General features: G+C 36.5%; 1 protein-coding gene across 1 annotated transcript in view; it reads left to right on the top strand.

The window, feature by feature from the left end:
• Positions 1-23,618, top strand: part of Spink5 (serine peptidase inhibitor Kazal type 5) — a 70,384-nt gene that overhangs the window by 35,539 nt on the left and 11,227 nt on the right. The window contains exons 14-24 of the mRNA XM_045132890.1: positions 2,517-2,565; positions 6,450-6,577; positions 8,385-8,469; positions 10,916-11,043; positions 11,668-11,731; positions 14,139-14,266; positions 16,767-16,860; positions 18,449-18,576; positions 19,545-19,617; positions 20,444-20,571; positions 20,737-20,815. Coding sequence (XP_044988825.1) covers positions 2,517-2,565; positions 6,450-6,577; positions 8,385-8,469; positions 10,916-11,043; positions 11,668-11,731; positions 14,139-14,266; positions 16,767-16,860; positions 18,449-18,576; positions 19,545-19,617; positions 20,444-20,571; positions 20,737-20,815 — 1,084 coding nt within the window. The remainder of the gene's footprint in view (positions 1-2,516; positions 2,566-6,449; positions 6,578-8,384; positions 8,470-10,915; positions 11,044-11,667; positions 11,732-14,138; positions 14,267-16,766; positions 16,861-18,448; positions 18,577-19,544; positions 19,618-20,443; positions 20,572-20,736; positions 20,816-23,618) is intronic.

The raw sequence follows: 23,618 nt of genomic DNA, 5'->3' as shown, positions 1-23,618 counted from the left end.
GAGGCAGAGGTAGGAGTTATCACCGAGAGTTAAAGGCCATCCTAAGACTACAAAGTTAATTCCAGGTCAGCCTGGGCCAGACTGAGACCCTACCTTGAAAAACCAAAAAAATAAAAATAAAAATTATTTTGGATGGGAAGTTAAAATGATGACAATATAGTCATCATAGCCAATATTTATTGAATGAATATAAATGCTGGTTCTTACTAAGAGCTTTGCAAGTGAATCTCTGGATATTCAGATAGTCAGATGAGAAGTTCTATGTTGTCACACATTGTAAATGAAAAAAATTAGTGCCAGAGAAATTGAAAATCATAGAAATGTTTGTCACGTATATGAACAAAATGATAAACTACTTTTACTGCCATCTGTAAACAAGCTATAGGCACTTAACAAAGCCTTTGTCAAGTTCTGACAGATATGCAAGCATATTTGTCTATACGTAAACAGGCTTCAAACTGGAGTTATTTTTGATTTTTTTTTTTTATTTTGCTGTCTTATTCCCCCTTTCTCTACATCTTTCAGAGACTAGAAATTAATTTTGCTAGCTGGTTGTCTACTCTTCTTTCCTCTGATAATTTCCCAATTAGAAAAATAAAATACATACATACATACATATACATATACACATGTACATATACATACATACATATATATATATACACACATACATATAAAATTCATTTTCAGAGAGAAAGAGACAGATAGACAGAATGTGAGAGAGAGAGAGAATGGACACTCTAGAGACTCTAGCTACTACAAACAAACTCCAGATGTATGTGCTACCTTGTGCATCTGGCTTTATATGGGTACTGAGGAATTGAAACCTGGTTGTTAGGCTTTGCAGTTAAGTACCTTAAACACAGAACAATGTCTACAGCCCATAAAATACTTTTAAAACAATTTAGTCAGTTTATGTTTGTTACATTTATGTCTTTTCATAAAAAGAAATGTAAAAAAACAAATTTTGAAATATTCTGGGAGAATACTCTTTTAGATACAAAATCCCTTAAACTAGACTTTCACTATGTCATTGTAGTGGTTTGATTCAGGTGCCCTCATAAACTTAGGTGTTCTGATTGCTAGGTTTCCAGCTGATAGAGATTTAAGAATTAATGCCTTCTGGAGGCAGTGTATTGTTGGGGGCAGAATTATGAGTATTATAGCCCATTTCCCCTTGCCAGTGTTTGGCACACACTCCTGTTGCTAATATCCACCTTATGTTGGCTAGGGGGTGATGTCCGCCCTCGGTTCATGTCGTCGTTTTCCCTGCCATTGTGGGGCTTCCTCTTGAGCCTGTAAGCCAAAGTAAACCTCTTTTTCCACAAGGTGCTCTTAGTTGGGTGATTTTTTACCAGCAGTATGAACCTGACTGCAACAGCCATATTTTATGGATAGGTCAGCGGCTGTTAAATATCTTGGGAATCATTCTTTCTTCCACAATTATTTTTTTTTCACTTGCATACCATTTGAAAATAGTGTTTTCAGATTTTTAAATCATTTTACTTTAGTGATCAAAATTTCTATTACTAAAGCACATTAAATCATTCCACAAATTGTATAATTTTGATTTAATTATTTTTGTGACATATGGTATTATGCTATGGACACAGTCCACTAAGGTAGTCACATTTCTGGGTATCCACAATAGAGAGTATAGTTACTTCCTTTCCATCTGACAGCTAACTTAGAAATGTTCAATACAACGATGACAATTGTGATATTAGTACTTTCTATCATTTATGCTGATCACTTTATTATGTACCTTTATTATGTATTTAATTGTCCTAACATTTCAATGAGAAAGGTATCATTTAATTTTGAAAAAATATTTTCTTTACTTTCAAACAGAGAGAAAAATAAGAGAGGCAAACAGAGAGAATGGGCATGTCAGGGCCTCCAGCCACTACAAATGAACTTCAGATACATGTGCCACTTTGCACATCTAGATTTACAAGGCATATAATCCTGGGTCATTAGACTTTCTAGTGTTAACTGTTGAGCCATCTATCCAGCCCCAAGAAAGGAATTTTATTACCTCACCTATTCTTACATTCCCAATTAAAGAGGTAGAAGGAACAGAAAGGTTATTTTCCTTACAGAATTTAATTGTAGTGCGTTATCTCTTCACTTCCATGTTGTAATGCTTCACAAAAGTAGAATATTGCTTTTTTGATCACATGATCACAGAAGCACCAGAATTAACAAATACAAAGTATTATTAGAGTACATATGCTGGGAAGTTAAATGGACTTGATCAGTTAATGAGGTACGCTCTCTTTCATAAACCATTCTCTTGAAGTAAGACAAATTATTTCAGCATATTACTGAATAAAATGGGACACTGAACCTGTTGGTCTTTGGGGTTGCTGAAGGAGACGTAGGCATAGAATGATGATTCTGTGATTATGAAGAATCTAATTTATACTATGAAGATCGGCTTCTTTTTCCTCCTCCTCTTCCTGCTCATCTCCCTTCTCCTTTTCTCCTCTCATGCTATTTTTCTTTTCATTTAGCCAACAAGAAGAAAAAGCAAGAAAAAGGGCTAAAAGAGCAGCTACAAAGGTAATTTTCACAGAACTGCTGATGTTGTGCCCTAATGACTTTGCTTTACAATGAGCATTCTAGTTGCTTCACTGGCTAAATGTTTGCTGGTCAAATTTCATGCCTCATAGGAACAAAGAAAACTTCTAATCTTGGTGCATACCTGTAGTACCAACTACTTAGGAAATTGAAGGAGAAGGATCATTTGAGCCTAACAGTTTAAGACCAGTCTGGGCAGCACAGAGAGACCAGAAGCCTGTTGAGTGGGAGGGGAAAGACAAACAATGAAATCTTTTAACCTAAATACTTTTTGATTAGATGTTTCCAGAGTACCAATTTTATAAATATTAAATATTAATTTATATTTTGAAGCAAGTTTAATTTAAAAATTAGAGAACAAACTGATGATTTCCCACATGTATCAGATTTCTTTTGTTATGTTCAGATAATTAATATTAAGTTTTTTTTTGGTTTTTCGAGGTAGGTTCTCACTATGGTCCAGGCTGAAATATTAAGTTTTACTAATGTTACTTTTTAAATATTCATGCCTCTATTACTCCAAGGAAATGATATGAAAGCCTAACCATTTTATTTATAAAAAAAAATGTTCATGTGTATTATTATGTTTTCCCTTTGTCACTACCTATTCAGGTAGGAAATAGTATCTTTCTCACCCCCAATTGCCATTATTAAGTGTTTTCTTGGACTTTTGAGTTAATATTGGTCTGCTTTCCATGGTTTTTTATACAATTTGTAATTTTAAATATAATAAGGTCAAATCTGTCTTAGTGCAGGTCAAAGATTCATCTCATGTTAAGAGCCTTATATAAGATTTTTCTTATTTACTCTATTTCTTTTTTAATGTTTTTATAAACATTTTATTGACAACCTCCATACATATGCACAATATAACCTGAGCATAATCTCCTCCAACTAAACCTCCTCTGTTCCTGTACCCCCTCACTAAATCCCCTCTACTTTCCCACTAGCTGTCTTCTGTTTTGATGTCATCATTTTTTTTTAAAAAAATTGTATATTTTTTATTTATTTCCTTGAGAGGGACAGACAGAGAGAAAGAGGCAGAGAAAAAATGGGTGTTCCAGGGCTTCCAGCCACTGCAAATGAACTCCAGATGTGTGCACCCCCTTATGTATCTGGCTAACGTGGGTTCTGGGGAATAGAGCCTCGAATAGGGGTCCTTAGGCTTCATAGGCAAGCACTTAACCACTAAGCCATCTCTCCTGCCCTGATGTCATCATTTTTTGCCCTCATATTATGTAGGTCTTCTATAATGTCAGTTTCTGGGAGGGCATGAAAGCAATAGCCACTTTGCTCCTGGAAGATGGCACTCCAAATCATCCCTTGTTTGGCTTTTACGTTTTTTTTTTTTTTGGGGGGGGGGTTCAAGGAAAAGTCGCACTCTAGCACAGGCTGACCTAGAATTCACTGTGTAGTCTCAGGATGGCCTCAAACTCATTGTAATACTTTTACCTCTGCCTCCAAAATGCTGTGATTAAATGTGTGTGCCACTACACTCAGCTGTCTCATACATTTATCTGCCACTGCTTCCAAGATGGTCCCTGTGCCTTGTAGGGTGTGAAAGCGATATTACACTTAGTGCCAAACACTCCACTATTCTCATCATTTGGGTGAGTTTTGAGTCTCACTAGCAGCCACTTACATGTAAAAAGAGAAGCTTCTCTAAATAAAAACTAGAGGAGTATTAATATATGGGCATAAGCATAAATATTTACAGGGAATTTTGGTATGTATAATATATCCTTTTAGCCAAAGAACATTAGTAGCTTATACCCAGTTCTTATGATCTCCTCAGCTAAAGCTTTTGAACTAGGATTTCAGTACCAGATATGAATTCACTATCATGGAGCAGACCTCAATTCTGAAGCTGTACAAACAGTTATTATTTGGCAAAAGTCAACAGTACTATAAAAATATGTACCTGCCGGGTGTGGTGTCACGGGCCTTTAATCCCAGCACTCGAGAGGCAGAGGTAGGAGGATCTCCGAGAGTTTGAGGCCACCCTGAGACTACATAGTGAATTCCAGGTCAGCCTGAGCCAGAGTGAGACCCTACCTCGAAAAACCAAAAAAAAAAAAAAAAAAAAAAAAAAGTACCTATGGGCTGGAGTGATGGCTTAGCGGTTAAGGTGCTTGCCCGCAACATCAAAAGACCAGGTTCAATTCCCTAGGATCCACATAAGCCAGATGTACAAGGTAGTGCATGCACCTGGAGTTTTCTTGCAGTGGTTGAAGTCCCCGGTGTGCCCATTGTCTCCCTCTTTGTCCCCTTCCTCTCTCTCTCAGTCTCTCTCTCCTTCTTTCTCTCAAATAAATAAATAATTTAAAAATTATGTATATCTAAATAGGAGTGTTGTGGATAAAGACCAGGAGCTCATGGAAGTGGAGAAATGAAGCTTTAAAGACAATGATAGGAAAAAAAAATAATAGAATACATGAGATATTAAAGTGGAAGGAAGAATACTTGTGGGTAAAAAAGTACAGTAAAGAAAGAGGTGGAAGAGAGGTAAAAGGGAGAACCAAGCAAAATAATGATGTATATAAATGCCATAAGGAAACTTTTTACCTTTTAAACTAATTTAGCAAATTAAGAAAAAAATTAAGAAAAAAGTATACCTTAATGTGCTCAATTTGGTTATTTTTTGACATTTTTGTACAAATTACATTTTGACCACATGTATCCCACATTGCCTCCCGTATCCCCTCAGTCTCATTGTACTTCTCATAGTTTACCAATGGCTGTGCACCAAAGAGAATGACTGGCTTTCCACAGCAAGCTTTAACTGCTAATTAGGTCCTTAGGAAACGGAGTGGCTTCCAAGGCCCTCCCTTACCTGTAACAGTGTTGACTTGCCTCATCATGTGCAGGCCTTGCATAGGAAGCCTCCGCTGCTTTACGCTCCCGAATGCAAAGGCCACATCATGTGCCATTTTTTCTATTCTCAGGTTCCACAGCACTGCTCCTCCCTATCCTCCAGCTCTGGAAATTTTTCCATCCCATGTTCTTCAGTGTTCACTGAGACTGGGTAGGGGGATTATTTTAGCTTCCCATTCAGCACTTAATAAGCTATGATTCTCTACATTGACCTCCCACTGCAAAAAAAAAAAAAAAAAAAAAAAAAAAGGAAAGATAAAACTGTTTATCTGATCAAGGCTGAAAGCTGAACTGAGACTGATTTGTGTGTATAAATTTGAATTTTTTTTTTTTAGCTGGAGCTGTTCTCTTTTTAGTAGTATAGAATGGAAATTTTGTTTTGTGTATTATACTTGATCATTTCCCAAGTTCTCTCAAATATGACCATTGCTCCTTCTCACCATAATTATTGTATTACCCTGGTTCACATCTACACTGCCCATCGCTAGATATGTATTCACTCCCAGAAAGATGTTATTATGTCCAGGGATCAGACTTGTTCTCTCATCTACCTGTAAATGTGTATTCTTATTTATTAGTCTGAGTTTGTTTTTTCCTCTTCATCTCAGGTCCTCAATGCAAACCACAGGTCACCCATTCCTTCATTTCTTCCAAAAAGACTTTTCCCTTAGGCCCATTCATAGTCCTTTACTTGTGATCTTCCATAGCTTTTTAAAGACTGCAGTATGCAATAAATCACAAACATAGATGATGCTATTGATGTCTACCAATGTTTGAAGTCTCATTCTGTACCTTAATTGCAAGCACCCTTAGGAGAACAATGATAACTCATGTTTACAGGTCTGCTGTTATGTCAGGGCAACTCTGAACTCTGACGGAAGCCTTGTGCTTACTGACTTGGTGCTACATGTACTTCTTTTTACTTTTTCTATGTTACTATATATTACATATGACTCATAATACTGCTATGGGAAAATGTCTTCATTTTCCAGGAAGACTGTAATGAATTCCGGGACAAAATGAGGAATGGAATGCTCATGTGCACCAGGGAGAATGACCCTGTCATTGGGTTAGATGGCAAAAGACATGCAAACAAGTGTGTCATGTGTGAAAATATGTTGTAAGTATCTACTCCATGTATACTGAGTTCTTTGTCACTATTCATCCATGGACCTCAGATTCTTCATCTGTGTAATATATGCCCTAAGTTGTATAACAGAAAACCTTAAGACAGAGGGGTATATTACATAATACTGAGTGACATATTGGTATTATTTTCTGTTCATCTATACTTCTATCTTCTAATTATATGAAATGGATACTCATCTTATCAGTAGATGCTTCTAATACTTGATGGTCTTCATTTATAGCCAAGAGAAAGCAAAGGTTGGATGATCTGGATTTCATACTCTTTGGTCTCTCCTAACTCTGATACCCTTTAACTCCTTGAATATATTCAGGCATGGGTTGAACAAATGCAGTTGGATTAAGAACTATGAGGCTAGTATGTAAATATTGGTAAAATACTTGAAACAGAAGTTGACTAGAGAACAGTGTAGCTTTAGAGTCATCATAATTCATGTAAGTTAAATACATTCTCTGATAACTGGCTTGTTAAAGAGTAAAACCCTAGGAGTCCTACTCATATACTCAAATGTCCAAAACTATCACTGTGTGAAGCTAGTCAGCATTCTGAAAGTTTCCTTTGCCAGGAGCACTATTCAAGTTTTGTATTACTATTATGATTCCAGTCTACTAAGATTCAGAACTAAGGTTGTGCGGTTAGCACAAACAAGAAAGCCTTCTAATCCCCTCTTTAATTGACCCTAAAATAAATGCTGTAAATAATATCCAAATTATATCTGTTTAAAATGCTTATTTATTGGTTTTTGGGTTTTTTTTTGAGATAGGGTCTCACTTTGGTTCAGGCTGAAATGGAATTAACTATGTACTCTCAGGGTAGCCTTGAACTCATGGCAGTCCTCATGGCAGTCCTCCTACCTCTGCCTCCCAAGTGCTAGGATTAAAGGCGTGCACTACCATGCCCAGCTTATTGGCTTGTTTTTTTAACCTTTACAAGTCTTGAACCATCCTTAAGTGTATGCACAAAGTTACTTAGAAGGAGAGGTGAAGAGTAGGCAGTAGAAAAACAGTGGCCTAAAATTCATCCATGGGTTTTGTCTCATTTGTTCAAGCTGCTTATGAGGTGGGTATGACCAGATGATATGCTACATATCTGTACAAAATGGCAATAATAGTGTTTGGTGTGGTGGTACATGCCTCTAACATTAGCACTTGGGAGGCTGAGGCAGTAAGATCATGAGTCTGAAGCCAGTCTGGCTATATAGCAAGGCCACTGCCTCAAACAGACAAAGACATAACTATAATAACAATGACAACAACAAAAAATATTGGGCTTATGATGAATCTCAAAAACCTATCTTTAATATCATCCTAGACTTCAATCATGATTGCAAACCCAAACTTTAATTGCCACATGAACATTAGCTCTATTAAAATAATATTTAAATATTCATTAGTCATAAAATATTCTTTATCTTATGATGGGCCAATTATCCAAGGATATAATTACTTGCTTTTGTCATTGATAGCAGTTACTTGGGTAGGAAAAGTATCACAGATAATCAAGTCAAGATAATTGTGACCTCTTATAGGCTGAAGTTACTAGCCTACGGAAAATCAGATTATCTGAAAGCATCACAGTGCTAAGTTTGCTTGAGTCATTATTACTTTGGAGAGGAAGAAAAATAGGCTGCTGACTTTGCATATTAGTCGAAGCAATGACTATCTAGTCTGGGTCTGTTTGTCATGAAGACTCCCGACATTTGATTGGCAAGATCTCTTTTTGGAAATGCTATCAAAAGAACTGGAGAACTAAATTTAGAGTGTGCCTTTTTCTGTTGCAGTAAACTTGAAGAAGAGGAAAAAAATAATCACCGAAAAGAAAATGAGAAAGCTACTATGGACAAAGTGAAGAGAGAAGCAATCCAGGTAGTTTTCTCTTGTCTTTGGTGATTGACTCCCTGGGGAACACCAATCCCAGCAGCCTTCATGATTGCACAGACTGAGAACATGCAGTTTGTTCTCCAACTTTAAGAAATTTCCTGCCTTAGTACAGCTATTCTCCTCTTTTCATTTGGGATATTCTATAGCTGTGCCACAAGCTTTTTTATGTCCTCTTCCCATGCTTTTTATATTATTGGGAATATCTCATTTTTATAGCTCTCTGTTGCAGTCAGGTTTGCATTGCTGGCAGAAATCACCTGACCAAGTGCAACTTTTTGGTAAAAAGGGATTATTTTGGTTTATAGGCTCAAAGGGAAGCTCCACGATGGCAGGGGAAAACAATGGCATGAGCAGAGGGTGGATATCACCCCCTGTCCAACATAAGGCAGACAATAGCAACAGGAGAGTTTGCCAAACACTGCAACGGGAAACTGGCTACAGCAGCCCTAAGCCTGCCCCCAACAATACAATGACTCCAGGAGGCAATAATTCCCAAACCTCCATCAGCTAGAACCCAGTGCCCAGAACACCCAAGTTTATGGGGACACCTGAATCAAAGCACCACTCTCTCTCTACTCTTAATGTTACTCTATAATGTCAACTTTTGACCCTGAATACAAAGCAAATTTTTAGAAACATAAGGTAAGTTTTATCACCCAAATGCTCTTAGATTCTCTTAGAGTAGAACCAAAATCTTTCTAGTAGTTTATATAGTTCCACATTGACTGATCCCTGTCACATCACTATTGTACAAACTGTTTGACTTATGCTGGTTATACTGGCCAATTTGTTGCTTCTTGGCATGCCAAGAATTGAACCATGGCTACTTATGTTGTGGCTAGAAATTGTATGGTCTCATATCGTGAGGTTTCAAATCCTTACTCAATCTTCTTCTCAGTAAAGTTGCAAAGGTAGCATTTTGGAGTACATTTAAAATATATATAAATATATATATTTATATTATATATAGTTATATATATAGTTATATATATAGTTATATATATGTATAATATATATATTATTATCACATATATTTTTTTAAATTTATTTATTTATTTATTTGAGGGCGACAGACACAGAAAGAAAGACAGATTGAGGGGGAGAGAGGGAATGGGCGCGCCAGGGCTTCCAGCCTCTGCAAACAAACTCCAGATGCGTGCGCCCCTTGTGCATCTGGCTAACGTGGGACCTGGGAAACCGAGCCTCGAACAGGGGTCCTTAGGCTTCACAGGCAAGCACTTAACCGCTAAGCCATCTCTCCAGCCCACATATATTATTTTATACTCCTAAGAAATTTATCCATGTACACCAGCACAAAATATCCTGTCTTCAACATTTATCACAAGAATCCCTAATATTTGCTTAGTTTTTGTGCCTAATAGGATGTATCACATTGGACAATTCATCAATTTTTCAAGACACCATGAACTTTGTCTTGATGACTTTGATCTTAGAAATATCACTTTTATCTTTCAAAAATAGGTCCCATTACCTTTCTTAGAATTAATATTAACTGTTCCCGAAAGATTTTTCTCAGGTGTGCAATATACTTAATAGCTCTGTCATTTATTGCTCTAATTTTTTGAATTATGTAAGTAATTTTATTGCAATTTATAGCTCACCTCCTTTATATTTGCCAAAGAAAATTCTTTGTTACTTTCATATGATTACTGTGACAAATTACCCTAATTTGGTTACTTAAAGAAACACAGGGTTTTTTTTTAATATTTGATTTTATAGGTTAAAAGTGTGACAGGGTCACATTTACATTTCTTTCTGTGGTCTCTAGGGACAAACCCATACCTCTGTTTCTTCCAGCTTCTGGAAGCCACACTTGCTCTATGGTCCTTGGACCCTTTCCTTTATCCCCATGGCCAATGCTGCATCTTCTTAACTGGGCTTCTGTGTCATATCTCACAGATTAGTCTGTCTGATTCTTTCAGCTTTAGTTATTATCCCTGTGGTTACATTGAGTCCATTAGGGCAATCCAGGATTGTCCTATACCTGAGATCTATAAGACCTATTTAGTCATGTTAAGTAATATATCTATATATTCTAGGTCTAAGAAATTAAAGTATATATTTGTAGATTCTAGGTATAAGACCTAGACATATTGATAGGAATAAAAACTATTATTCTGCATATTAAGAAATTCATTACTATTTTCAAACCAAATTATTCTGTGTCTTTTACAGTTAAGAATGATAGAGAATAATGAGAGATTTTCTACTAAGACTAAAAGTCATGATCTTGGGTTCCAAACAATGTGTTGCTTAGGCCTCTGCAAAGAATCTCAGTGAAGATCTCTTCTGGATCTCTTTCTATATATCTTCTATATATCGAGGCATTATCTCCCAGTTTTCAAAGCAGTCACATGTAGGAAGGTTCTCAATGTTTGCTTATCTGATTCTTAGATCCTTTATTTCACAGAAACTATGTAATGAATATCGTTCCTACTTGAGGGATGGCTGGCTACCCTGTACCAAAGAGAATGACCCTATCAGAGGCCTAGATGGAAAAATCCATGGCAACACCTGCTCAATGTGTGAGGCCTTCTTGTGAGTACAGCAGCAGCCCTAATTGCTGAGGATCAGGTGAAGCCTCAAGCAGGCTAGAGGGATGGCATTGAAGGGTCTGCTCCAGGGGATACAAATGAAGCTTACCTTTCTTGCATTGAGTTTAGGGCTTGTTTCTATAAAACCACACACACCCCATTTTCTCTGTAGTGATTCTGTGTCCTCAGAGGTGCTTGATAATCAAGGGAGGACCATGTGCTGGAAGGACTATATGCAGGTTTCCCCAGAGTTAATTATGTAAAAATACTAAGTCTTTTGTTCTGTGTGTTAGGCCATTGTCATGGCTAATACAGAAGTAGTCATTAGGTGCATTGGAGATTTGCTGATATCCAGTCAGCATCCTTCTTTGCTTTTGGAGGAGAAAGACAAAATATTTATTCACAACAAAATATAGGCAGAAAGTATTTAAGGTTTTGCTAAAGCATGGATGTTTTATGTTTTAAGCAACATTTTAAACAAGAACAGTGATAAAGGAAGAGAGAATGCATTTGCCTTTTAGTTTCCAAGTGCATAGAGGCATAAGAATGTAGTAGTTCTACTTAAAGAGATTTCCTTTAAAGATGCATTGAGTGCTAGGAATGATTTCTCCCCATCCTTCTCTTGTAGTCTGCAAGAAGCAAAAGAAAAGGAAGCTGCATACAGAGCAAAAGTGAAAAGAGAAACTGAAAAGGTACTTGTCCTGCAATGTTCCTACCACAACAAAAGGGTTAAGTTCTGGCATTTTGCTGTGAAAAAAAAAACTCATTAAATTGTTAAAGGCCTTGGCTGTAAGGGAACCTGAGGCTCATTTATTCCAGAGTCGGGCAACACAGCAGTTGATTATTTGTGTTGCAGCCATTCCACCTCTACCCTTGCTGAGTTCTCTGTAGTTGTTGCTATAAAACAGCCATAGAGCATGCAAATACAAGGACATGGCAGCCTTTCCTCAGAACCTTATTCAGAGAAAACCAGGCATGTGTGGGAGAGGTAAATTTTGTCCAGAGCACACTGTTCCCAATTTGCTTCAATTAAATATTGTAAAATATAGATATAAATTTAGAGAAAAGGGTTTTGAAGGGATGGCTCAGTGTGCCAAACTACCTGGGATTAATTCCCTATCACCCACATAAAGCAAGATGTACAAGTGGTGCATGCATTTGGAGTTTGCAGTGGCTGGAGGCCCTGATGTGCCCATTATGTTAATCTCTCCTCTTTCTCTACTTGTAAGTAAATAAATAAAAATATTTAAAAGTTATAAAAATTTCAGAGAGGAAGAAAAACTTTCTTACAAAGCTAGTAGCATGTCAGTATTGTTTTTCCATGTCTTCATAATTCAAAGTTGTTCTTAGAAGTAAAAAAATAGAAACAGAATTTAAAACTAGACTTTGTAGCCCTAAATCCATCATTCTTTTTAAATATAGTATGTGTTTTCAAAAGACTACAGTTGAAAAATTAATGACATGATTTTTTTCTCTCATTTTTAATTATTTTCTGCTGTCAACCTGTTGGGCAGAAAAAATAGTTTAAGTGATTAACTATAGGAAGGTTATTACAACCTATTTTCATGTCTGTTACCCACCAGACAGTGCAAAATTGGTCTCTAGAGAAGCATCCCACTTGGATTCTACAGGAATGAATTATTTACAATTGTACTGAACATATTTGTGAATTCGAACTTAAAAAGAATTTGTGTTGTTTATATAGAAAATGACTTCACTTTTCAATATCACCAGGAGATAATCCTTAAGTAGGAAATTTTTGAACTTTCATTAGGCATTACAGAAATATAGCACTCATCCATTGTACTTCCTCTGCAAAACACAGCAGCTAAGGGATATGACAGCTAATTCTGAGGCAGAAGGAAAATCTGCATTATCACTGAAATTCAACTTGAGTTGAAAAATTTAGAAGAAACACAAAAATCAATCCTAAGTGCCATCAGTAATAAATTATATAGTCTTAGGTGATTTGTTTCTCTCTTGGCTCCTTGCATAACTGTGGAGCTAACATCTATCAAGTACTTCCCTAGATGTTAATTTCATATATTCTAATAATAATCTGATATAGATTGGATACTTAATGTAGATTGATGTTTATTATTCCAATATTGAAGTATAGGTATTTTTATTTCTATTTTATAGATAAGGTATTTGAAACACGAAGAGATGCTCAAGGTGTCTTGGTAGGAAAATTGTAATTCTCACAATATAACATTGCTGTCAATTTGTAGTGTTTATTAAAGTATACTGAGGGAATTTTTCTAAATTCTTTAGGAAAGGGGAAGAATCCAGGGGCAGAGGTAAAATGTTTAAATCAAAACTTTAGTGTGAGTATGTTTGGTTCTTGGAAAAGAATATTGGGAGGCATGAGTAGGAATTATTTCCAAATGTTTGAAAGAATCTAACCTGGAAAAAGAAAAATGTGCCTGACTTTTTGGAGGAATATAAAACATTTCTTCCTGATCAGCTGATCACAAAGAATGCACTTATCTTATTTTTAAATCACCTAGGAAAATAAGCCTTAAATTTAAGAACCCTATAAGATTTATTAGGGTTATTTTCCAAGATTCCTCAAAGTAGTACTGTGGTTAAGTTTTAGGAACTATCTTTTAGAAACTTTAGAATGAGTTATGTGGAACATAACACTGCAGTTATCAGTGCAGGTCTTACAACAGAAATTGAGTGACTTATTTGTGGCATCACATGAAAGCATTAAGAGAGAATATTGTTGATAAATAATACCTGAGGTTTTATCTAAATATGAGCCCTTTTTGACTCTTTGACATGTGGTGTTTCTGGTGCCTTAGAATAGATATGAACAATAAACTCCCATCGAAGAGTGTGACCATTCCTCAGAAAAACCAGCTGACTGAGAGTGTGACTGTAGCTTCCACCTGCATTTAAGGACTAAGTTTCAAGGAAAAAGAACTACAGACCCTTTTGAAAGTCTAATGTGTTCAGTAGGGACCAAATGAAATAATTTCCGTAGGAAAAATCCTTGTCTTCCTTCCCCTCACCCCTCCTAAGAAGTGCTTATTAGGAACCCAATACACTTATATCCAGAAAATTCCAAAGCTTTGCCTTTTATCGTTCCTATAGGGCACCTGCAATGAGTTCAGGAGCCTTTTGCAAGATGGAAATATTTTCTGCACACGAGAAAATGATCCTGTGTTTGGCCCAGATGGCAAGAAACATGGCAACAAGTGTGCCATGTGCAAGGCAATCTTGTGAGTGAACAAATAAAGTTTCACTGATGGTTGGGTGAGTTTGGAAGGCAAAAAGCCAGGCAGGTTTTACATACATAGTTGTAGAAAGAGACAGTACTAAGTCATTATATTTCATATTAGAGACTTTTAAGTTTGATGTCAAATTGATTTGTTCAATGGCTTATTATATATTTCCCACTGGAAATAAAATATAGATTTTATTATTTCTCTATATCTACATTTTTAAAAGTGTCATATCTCAGGAAAAAAATTAGAAGTAGTTTTTCACACAAGGTCTTAGTGTACATCTAAATATTTAAGTCACTTACCAGTAATGAATACTTACAGTACATGTAATGACTACACAAGATAAATGAAACAGATTCTTTTCAGAAATCATGAAATCCAGGACTTCTTAATCTTTTGCCACTCATGACCCATTTTTCTTCTCATGAACTCTTTTTCCTCTGAAAATTTTTTTATTACAACCTCAGGTATACAAATGAGTAAACAAACCAAACATTTATTAATAATAAATTATAAAGAAATTTTAAAACAATTTTCTATAAAAGTAATTTGATCATTTATTAAAGGAAATAAATTTGCATGTTATAAGATATATGTCTGCTTGTTCATTTTACATTAAGAAAAAATATTAATTGAAACTGTAATACATAACATATCTTCCAAGTATTTCAGAGATAATCAACATTTTTATTTTATACTCATCAATGCTAAGAATGCCCATGTCCATAAATATGTAGTACAAAATAACAAAAATGTGCTCAGCATCATTTCAAAAATTGTTAGAATTTCTTTCCTAATCTCAAGCCAAAGTTCATTTAATAATATTTTATGAAACATAAGTCAACAACCCATAGAGAAAATTTTAAAACCTGGCTCTCTAATACAACATAATTGATGATATACTAATTTGATACATGATGAGGCATGGTGGTAGAATACTAAATGTCTCTGTCTTCCTTAATTTAAGTATAGTATGAGAGCAGAAAGCTTTGTGCAACATAAATGCTGTAATTCGTAACATACAATAGACTTTAATCTGAGCTGAAGTTTTCTGGCAGTGTTTGGAGCTGTATGGCATGTGGCATACACAGTACAAAGCATATGTTATATGTTCAAAACTAAGGTCACAGTGAAGTCCCATGATGCAACAGAAGCAAGCAATGCCAGAAGCACCCCAGATTCATTACATTTTGCTTTGAAATGATTTTTAGCTGTTGAATATTTGGAAAACTTTGTTGCTAAATTTATCATGGCCCCTCATATCCAGTTATGTGACCCATTATATGGTCACACCCCACAGTTTAAGAAGCCGAGAATAGTCCTCTAGGCATTAGGCATGGACATAAGGACATATGGTACAGTAGAACAATCACTAAAAAAGATGATGTGAGCTGGGCACAGAGGTGCACACCTTTAATCCCAGCACTTGGGAGGCAGAGGTAGGAGGATTGCCATGAGTTTGAGGCCAGCCTAGGACTACATAGTGAATTCTAGGTCAGCCTGAGCTAGAGTGAGACCCTACCTTCAAAAAAATAAAGTATGATGGCATATTCTATGGTACGTCAGTGAAGGGACAGAGCTAGTAGAAAGCATTAAGAGATAGAACAGGACCTTGTAATTTGGGTAACACATAGACAAGATATGCTAGCATGAGCAAAAAGTAAAACAGTATAGGTAAAGATCTGAATTTAGAAAACTGGAATATAAAGAACAAGGCATTCAGTTCACTGAGAATCTATGGACTGGCACCGTGGTCTTTGGGGTCAATTTTACATGTGGTGGGAATTTTTTTTTTTTTTCATTTAGGAGATGAAAAGGCAGGAATATGGTTCCTTTAGGATGATTCAAATGGCACAGGAAAGAAGTAAAGGAAGGGACTAAAATGCCAAATGCAGGTGGTATGGAAGGGGCCAGGGGTTGCAGTAATTGAGTGAGGAGAACTATTTAGTAAGTGAGCAGTGTAGAAGGTGAGTTAACCAAGGTGGAGGCATTGCGATGATGATGACGCAGTGTTTTTGTTGCTGTTGTTGTTTGTTTTCTTTCTTTTTTTTTTGCAACAGCTATGGAAACTAAAAGAGAGGAAACAAGTAAAGATCATTTCAATGTTTTATTCCTGAGAAGCAGAGAATCCAATGGGATTGTGATTTTTAGAGAAACTGGTAATTTTAGAGTTCTCTTGAATATAAGGAGTTTAGAAAAAATAAATGTGGAGGTCCACACTGGAGCATTTATGAAATGCTGACTAATTGCTCACTTTGTTTTGTTGGTGTTCTTGTATATGATGGTTTTCCTTTACTCTAATGAGCTTTCTCAGACAAAGGCCTTGACATAATCTATCTTTCATATGTTCAGAAAAGAGAGCCTGGGACACAATAGTTATCAAATAAATGCTAAGATATTCCACACAACTCTGATAGAGGCATGTGACTTGAAATAGGCTCTTCCTTCTGTCAGCTCTTGTTCTCTTTCTAATCTTTCCCTTTCTAATTTCCAGTAAGAAAGAAAGTGAAGACAGAAAGAAAAAAGAAGAGGAAAGTCAGAGAATCACATCAGGGCATGGTTCCGGTAGTGGCAAAGGGAAAGATCAGGTGAGAACAAGTTCTGACCTCCCCAACTCACTGCCCACAGCACCACGACTGAGGCAAGGAGAAGACAGGGAGTAGGTACTTGGAAGAACAGAACACTTCCCTTAAGACTGTAGGAAATGCATTAGCCATGGTGGCTTCTCGAGGACTCCTTTGAGATAATTAAAAACAGGAGGAGTATACCCCACTCTCTTGACACTGTCCTGATAACCCAGCCCTCATGCCAGTGTTTACTTCCATTATCATCACATGCTCCTCACTTCCTGTTGTTCCTCTATTGCTCAGGATGGAGCCAAGCTTTTTGAAATGTGCTTTTGATTGATCTAAGACAGCACAGTGTGGGAAGGAGACCTACTTGACAGTTAGTACAGCCATGCTCCTTGCCACTAGGACATGTGAAACTTTTAATAAATTACCCCGTTTATCTAATGCAAAAGTAATCTTAAAGCGGTATAGTAAAATAATTCACATAAATTTAGCACATTTGAGATATTGTAAATTTAAAGTGTCAGTATGACGCAAGTGCATACAACAACACAATTTCATAAGACTTTCTCTCTTCTGCTGCATATATATGTGGTGTGTGTGTGTGTGTGTGTGTGTGTGTGTGTGTGTGTGTGTGCCCATGCATATGGAGGTTAAATGTTGATGTCACGTGTCTTCCTCTTTCTCTGTCTTATTATATTTTGAGCCAGTTTCTTTCAGCATGGAGCTAGACTAGCTGGGCATCAAATACTAGGGATTCTGCTTCTCCAGCACTGGGATTGCAGGTGTGTGCGCCATGTACAGCTTATACTTGGATTGTGATTGAACTCAATGTCCTCATGTGCAGCTAGTACTTTGACCCCTAGGCCATCTTCCAAACCCCTATTGCCTACTTTTTTATGGCCTTAAGATATCAAGACCATTTATTTGTTTCCAAATCCAACACAGACTCAATTCATACCTTTGTTAAAGTTTGTCCTTTCTACATTTTTTCTTTTTAATATCTTCTGCTTTAGGAAGATCAATTCTCATTTTTGAAAAGTAGGGATGTTTACACTTTTTGTCCATCTTCTTCACAGCATGAAGGAACCTTGACATTTTGCATAACTTGTGCTTTTCCCCAGCATTTTTTACTCATTTTTTATTTATGACAAAACTCAGCTTATTTTTTCCTATAAAATGGCAGTTGGTAATTACTTGATATATTTTGGTTACTGTGATATCTGCTATTCAGTTCTGATATTATTGTGGGAAAGAAATCTTAAATATTGCCTAAATAAATAAATCATTAATCCTGAATGTTAGAACAGGTAACAAAGCATATTTATTCTTTGAAAGACAGTTTTTTGACCTTTAGAATATCCTGTTAGAATATGGCCCTTTTACAGTACCGTACATAAATGCTAGAGAAAAGACTGTGACAACTGACCCCCAGGATTAGAATGAGGATGAAAGTAGCCCTTCTTTCCTTGTGCACAGTACCCTAGATGAAATAATACTTACAAGGAGAGGCAGTCAAGAACTGTTCTTTCTCAAACTATTTTTTGAATTCAGTGACAACAATATGGACTCAGTAACCCAGGAGACCTTTGTTCTTCTTTGTCAGGACATCTGTGCTGAGTTTCGAGGAAATATGAAAAATGGAGAACTCAGCTGTACTCGGGAGAGTGACCCTGTACGTGGTGCTGATGGGAAATCATACAACAATAAATGTTCCATGTGTAAAGAATTGCTGTAAGTACTCACTGGAAATGTCTAAGAAAGACATAGCCATGTATTCCTCCTTATAATTGGCATTGCTCATTTCCATGGCTTCATTTGTGAAAGCCTTTATTTTTTTTTTATTTCTAAATATTTTTCTTGTATTAGGAATGTGAATCCAAGAGGCACAGCTAATGAAGTAGCAGATCCCTCCTCTGTTTGCTACATAACCTCTAAGTACCATTGTGATAGATAATTTTATTTCACTGTTCATGAATCCTAGCAAGAATTCATGATGGTCATTTGCAATAGTTGGCTAGTATACCTTAGGAGAAATAGTTTCTTGCCAGATGTATGGAACACACTTACTACAGAAAGAGGGGGAGCATGTTGCTTTTATGTATTTACCTTCTCATGGGGAATGTTACTAGGTTACAGTGCTAATGACCCGCTTTGGCCACTTGATGTATGTTGTCCATCTGTAATTAGTAGTAGTCCTGCCTATAAATTAAGTTAGTTTTAGGCAACCCTGTACTACATTTATTGTCTCAAACTTAACCATGATACTTTTTATTATGATATTTGATTGTTTTCCTACAACATACACACATTCATCACAGTTGTACCTGAAAATTACTATGTTGTGAAATATGAAATATGAAATGCTGCAATTTTACAGATGAGAAAAACAGAAATTGGCTTAATTTATAATCTCATGAAAAATGAACTTCAGGAATCAAGCTAGAATATAGTCCTGAAAATCAAGTACTGCTACTCTAAGAATACTAACTATGATATACACTGAAAGGGTGAGGAGTCTGAACAGAGTGGAAATTTTGTAATCATCTACATTGCATACCTTTTCACAAAGGAGCCTCTTGCACAGGGGTTCTAATGATACCTGTTGGGAGAGGCAGAGACATTGTAAAAGAACAGGCTTAGGATGCTATCAGGCCCTTTCATCTACCTACAAGATGACTATTGACTCTCTTCTTTCCAAGGCAAAAAGAAGCAGAGGAAAAAAATAAAAATTCTGGTTCAAGATCAGATGAGAATGGATCCACAGGAAGAAAGGTAAATTATTAATGAGGTTTGAAAGGACTTTTGGTTTGAGCCATCAAAGACTCAGAAAGAGGTTGTCCATATGGTCTGCAGGGATACTCCCCTTAGAAAGTTAAAGCTAACAACAACATGAAAGTCACTGGAAGTACAAGGGGCCATATGCATCTGGAGTTCATTTGCAGTGGCTGGAGGTCCTGAAGTGTCCATTCTCTCTCTCCCCTTCTCTCTACCTCTTTCTCTCCCAAATAAATAAATAATAGAGTAAAAATAAAGTTACTACAAATAGTAGCTTATAACTAGTGATTATCCTACACATATGAAGCACAGAAGTTCGAAACAGATTCCCTAAGACCAAGGCACTGTGAAAACATGTCTTTTGTTGAGTTCTAGAGGTGGGTCTATGCCTTTGCCTTTTCTCCCTCTGAGGACTACTTGCATTTCTTGCCTTTAAGCCAGTAGTGGTCAGTCAATTGTGTCTTCTTCTCTATTTTTCTGAAATTGGTTCATTTATTTTTCCTCTCTCTCTATCTCTATCTCTCTCCCTCTTTCACTCAAATGTGATTACATGTATTATCTCCAATGACTACATATCCTCCCAAATTTAAATACAACCTGATTGGCAACCTGAATTGCACACTCCACCATCATTCCTCTGACAGATAAAGCAACATATTTACACACTCTAGAAATTACGACATAGATGTATGTCTTAATTCTGTCTATTGCAGCAAGGTTTATGTGGACACCAGACTCCTGATGGGAATCTTCTTATTTCCAAATCCAGTGAAATACTATATGAAAATGGTATTTTTTAAAATCATTTTTCCCTTTTTCTCAGGATGTATGTGATGAGTTTAGAAGCCAAATGAAAAATGGAAAGCTTCTCTGTACTCGGGAAAGTGACCCTGTCAAGGATCCAAATGGCAAGATACATGGAAATAAGTGTGCTATGTGTAAGGAAAGGCTGTAAGTATTTTCCAAAAAAGGGTGTTTGGCTGGGAGTCTTGAAAATATAATATTCATTCCTCAGTGGTATGAGAAAACAGCAAATGTCTTAGAAGTAGTTCTTGTAACTAATGAGCTATTACTTCTCTTTGATAAAAATGGGTTTTTTTCCCAATTTTCTTTTAGAGAAAAGGAAGTAGCTGAAAAGAAAATGAAAGATGATGAAGTTAAGAGAAACACAGGAGAAAACAAAAATGAAAAGGAGGTAATAATTAGACATTTTAATAACCTAAATTCGACTGAGCATTGTGTGAGGAATTTGTTTTGCACAGCTTTTTAAAAAAGTATATTTTATTTATTTATTTATTTGAGAGATAGAAAGAGAGAGGGAAGGCTGGAGAGATAGCTTAGTGGTTAAGCGCTTGCCTGTGAAGCCTAAGGACCCCGGTTCGAGGCTCGGTTCCCCAGGTCCCACGTTAGCCAGATGCACAAGGGGGCGCACGCATCTGGAGTTCGTTTGCAGAGGCTGGAAGCCCTGGCGCGCCCATTCTCTCTCTCTCCCCCTATCTGTCTTTCTCTCTGTGTCTGTCGCTCTCAAATAAATAAATAAAAATTTAAAAAAAAAAAAAAAAGAAAGAGAAAGGGAGAGAATGGGCACACCAGGGCCTCTAGCCACTATAAATGAACACCAGATGCATGTGCCCCCTTGTGCATCTGGCTTACATAGGTCCTGAAGAATTGAACCGGGATCTTTTGGCTTTATAGGCCATCTTTCTAGACCTTGCACCTATTTTTGAAATGCCCACTCTCTCGTAATCGTTGAGGACACAGTGGTGCATAAGGCAAAACACGGTTGGGTCTTACACAGTAGTAGCCTACCACTGAGCACCCTGGGAGCAACTCCAGTGCAAGAACTCTACATCTTTACAACTAATGAAAATTGCCATAATAATGGGATTATGCATTTCACTTCCAAAGTTGTAAAGCACATAATTTCGGACTGAGGGCAAGCAGACCAAAATTACAAGCAAGAAAGTAAAGGACAGGAATTTGGAGCCCTGTGCAATACCTCCATTAGCTGGCACTTGACTGCCACCTCCTGTTCAACTTGAGGGCTTATAAAATAATGATTCACTGTGTTATAATACCAACACAGAATATTGCACAGCACATTCAATCTCTCTGTAAAATCTAATTCATAAAGCAAAACTGTAGCTCTGTGTTTAGGAGTATACATGCATACATATACATCATATGCATATACATAATATTGGGATTTTTGTTAAAGTGTCAAAAATAGAGCTTTGTTTTTAAACTACACATGCAAAACACTATACAGTTTGAAATTTATTATATTTAAACAATACACAAATGTACCACACGGGTTGCTCTAATTTTACAATTTAGAAAAAAATGTAATAAAACATAAATCATAAATATACGATCAAGAGATAAAACCCTTAAAGGAAGGGTCTACAATGAAGGTGGGTGCTATTATATGCTGTTACATGCTATCGTATGTGTATAGTGCTGTGGGAACCTGGAAAAGAAAATTCCAAGGGCTAGGGAGATGACTCAGCAGGTAAAGGCACATTCATGAAAGCCTGTATGCTTGGGCTCAATTCCCTGGTACCCACATAGAGTTATGTGAAGCACAAAGAGATACATGGGTCTGGAATTGGTGTATAGCAGCAAGAGATAATGGTGTGTTCAAATCCCTCCTCCCTCATAAATTAAAAAAAATAAGATAATTACAGCAACTTTTGAAAATGGTGGTTGTGAGATAAAGTATATTGATTGAGTATCCAATTCCAATGATGTTTTTAATTCAGCAAATAAAAATAGGCATGAGGGCTTGAGAAATGGCTTAGCGGTTAAGCACTTGCCTGTGAAGCCTAAGGACCCCGGTTCGAGGCTCGGTTCCCCAGGTCCCACGTTAGCCAGATGCACAAGGGGGCGCACACGTCTGGAGTTCGTTTGCAGAGGCTGGAAGCCCTGGCGCGCCCACTCTCTCTCTCTCCCTCTATCTGTCTTTCTCTCTGTGTCTGTCGCTCTCAAATAAATAAATAAAAAAATTAAAAAAAAATAGGCATGAAATGTTTATGTGTAAAGAGAGGAGAATAACTATAGTCTAAGTTATGCTCTCCCAGTGTCGTTCAGGATAGTCTTTACATATGTCCACTTTCTCTTGAAGATAAATGAAGTCTCAGAGACTTCATTTCAAATAATTTCAAAAGAAGCCAAACCTCATGACTTAGTTCTTTTGATTTCTGTTTAAAGTTATTTTTTTTCAATTAACAAGGCCAGCTCTAATTCCTACAAATGGATAGGTGTTTTATTTTCTGACATGTAAAATCAGAGAAACAAAAATCAACAGCTTAGTTGTCAGCAGATATCTGTTCACAAGTTAAATATTTAATTACTTTATACTTCTGAGTCTTAATTTTCTCAAATGTTAAATAGGGATACTAAATATATAAGGTTTGTGTAATCACTAAAATATCTACTAGAACATGAAACAAATGCCTGGCATATAAGCACATAGGATAAAAACTTTATAAAATACTACTGAGAAACAGAACTATAAGTTTACACATTTGCATGTCTTGCCAGAGAAATATTTTTTAGATTATTCCTTCATTTAAATTAGATTTTGTAAAGTATTTTATTTATTTACTTATTTGAAAGAGAGAGAGAGGCAGACACAGGGAGAGAGAATGGCTGTGCCAGGACCTCTGGCCAGTTCAAACGAACTCCAAACACATGTGTCGCCTTATGCATCTGAATTACACAGGTACTGGGGACTTGAACCTGGGACTTCAGGCTTTGCAGGCAAGTACATCAACTGCTAAGTCAACTCTCCAGCCCTAGAATTCATTATAAATGTGTGGAATAAAGAGTACAGTTGCAAAAAGATTTTGACCTCAGCTTCACAAAGCCTGGGTAAAAATGAGATGAGTTCTCTGAAACAGTAATGAAATTCCACCAGGCAAAACAGATTGAACAAAGTACCTGTAAAATACATTGCATCTCTGAAAGCTCATTTTCTCTATTTTTCCTCCAAGTGT

This window comes from Jaculus jaculus, chromosome 13, assembly GCF_020740685.1.
Source record: "Jaculus jaculus isolate mJacJac1 chromosome 13, mJacJac1.mat.Y.cur, whole genome shotgun sequence".
Lineage (NCBI taxonomy): Eukaryota > Metazoa > Chordata > Mammalia > Rodentia > Dipodidae > Jaculus > Jaculus jaculus.
The sequence above is the reverse complement of the archived record's forward strand: the minus strand, read 5'-3'. Positions and strand labels throughout refer to the sequence as shown.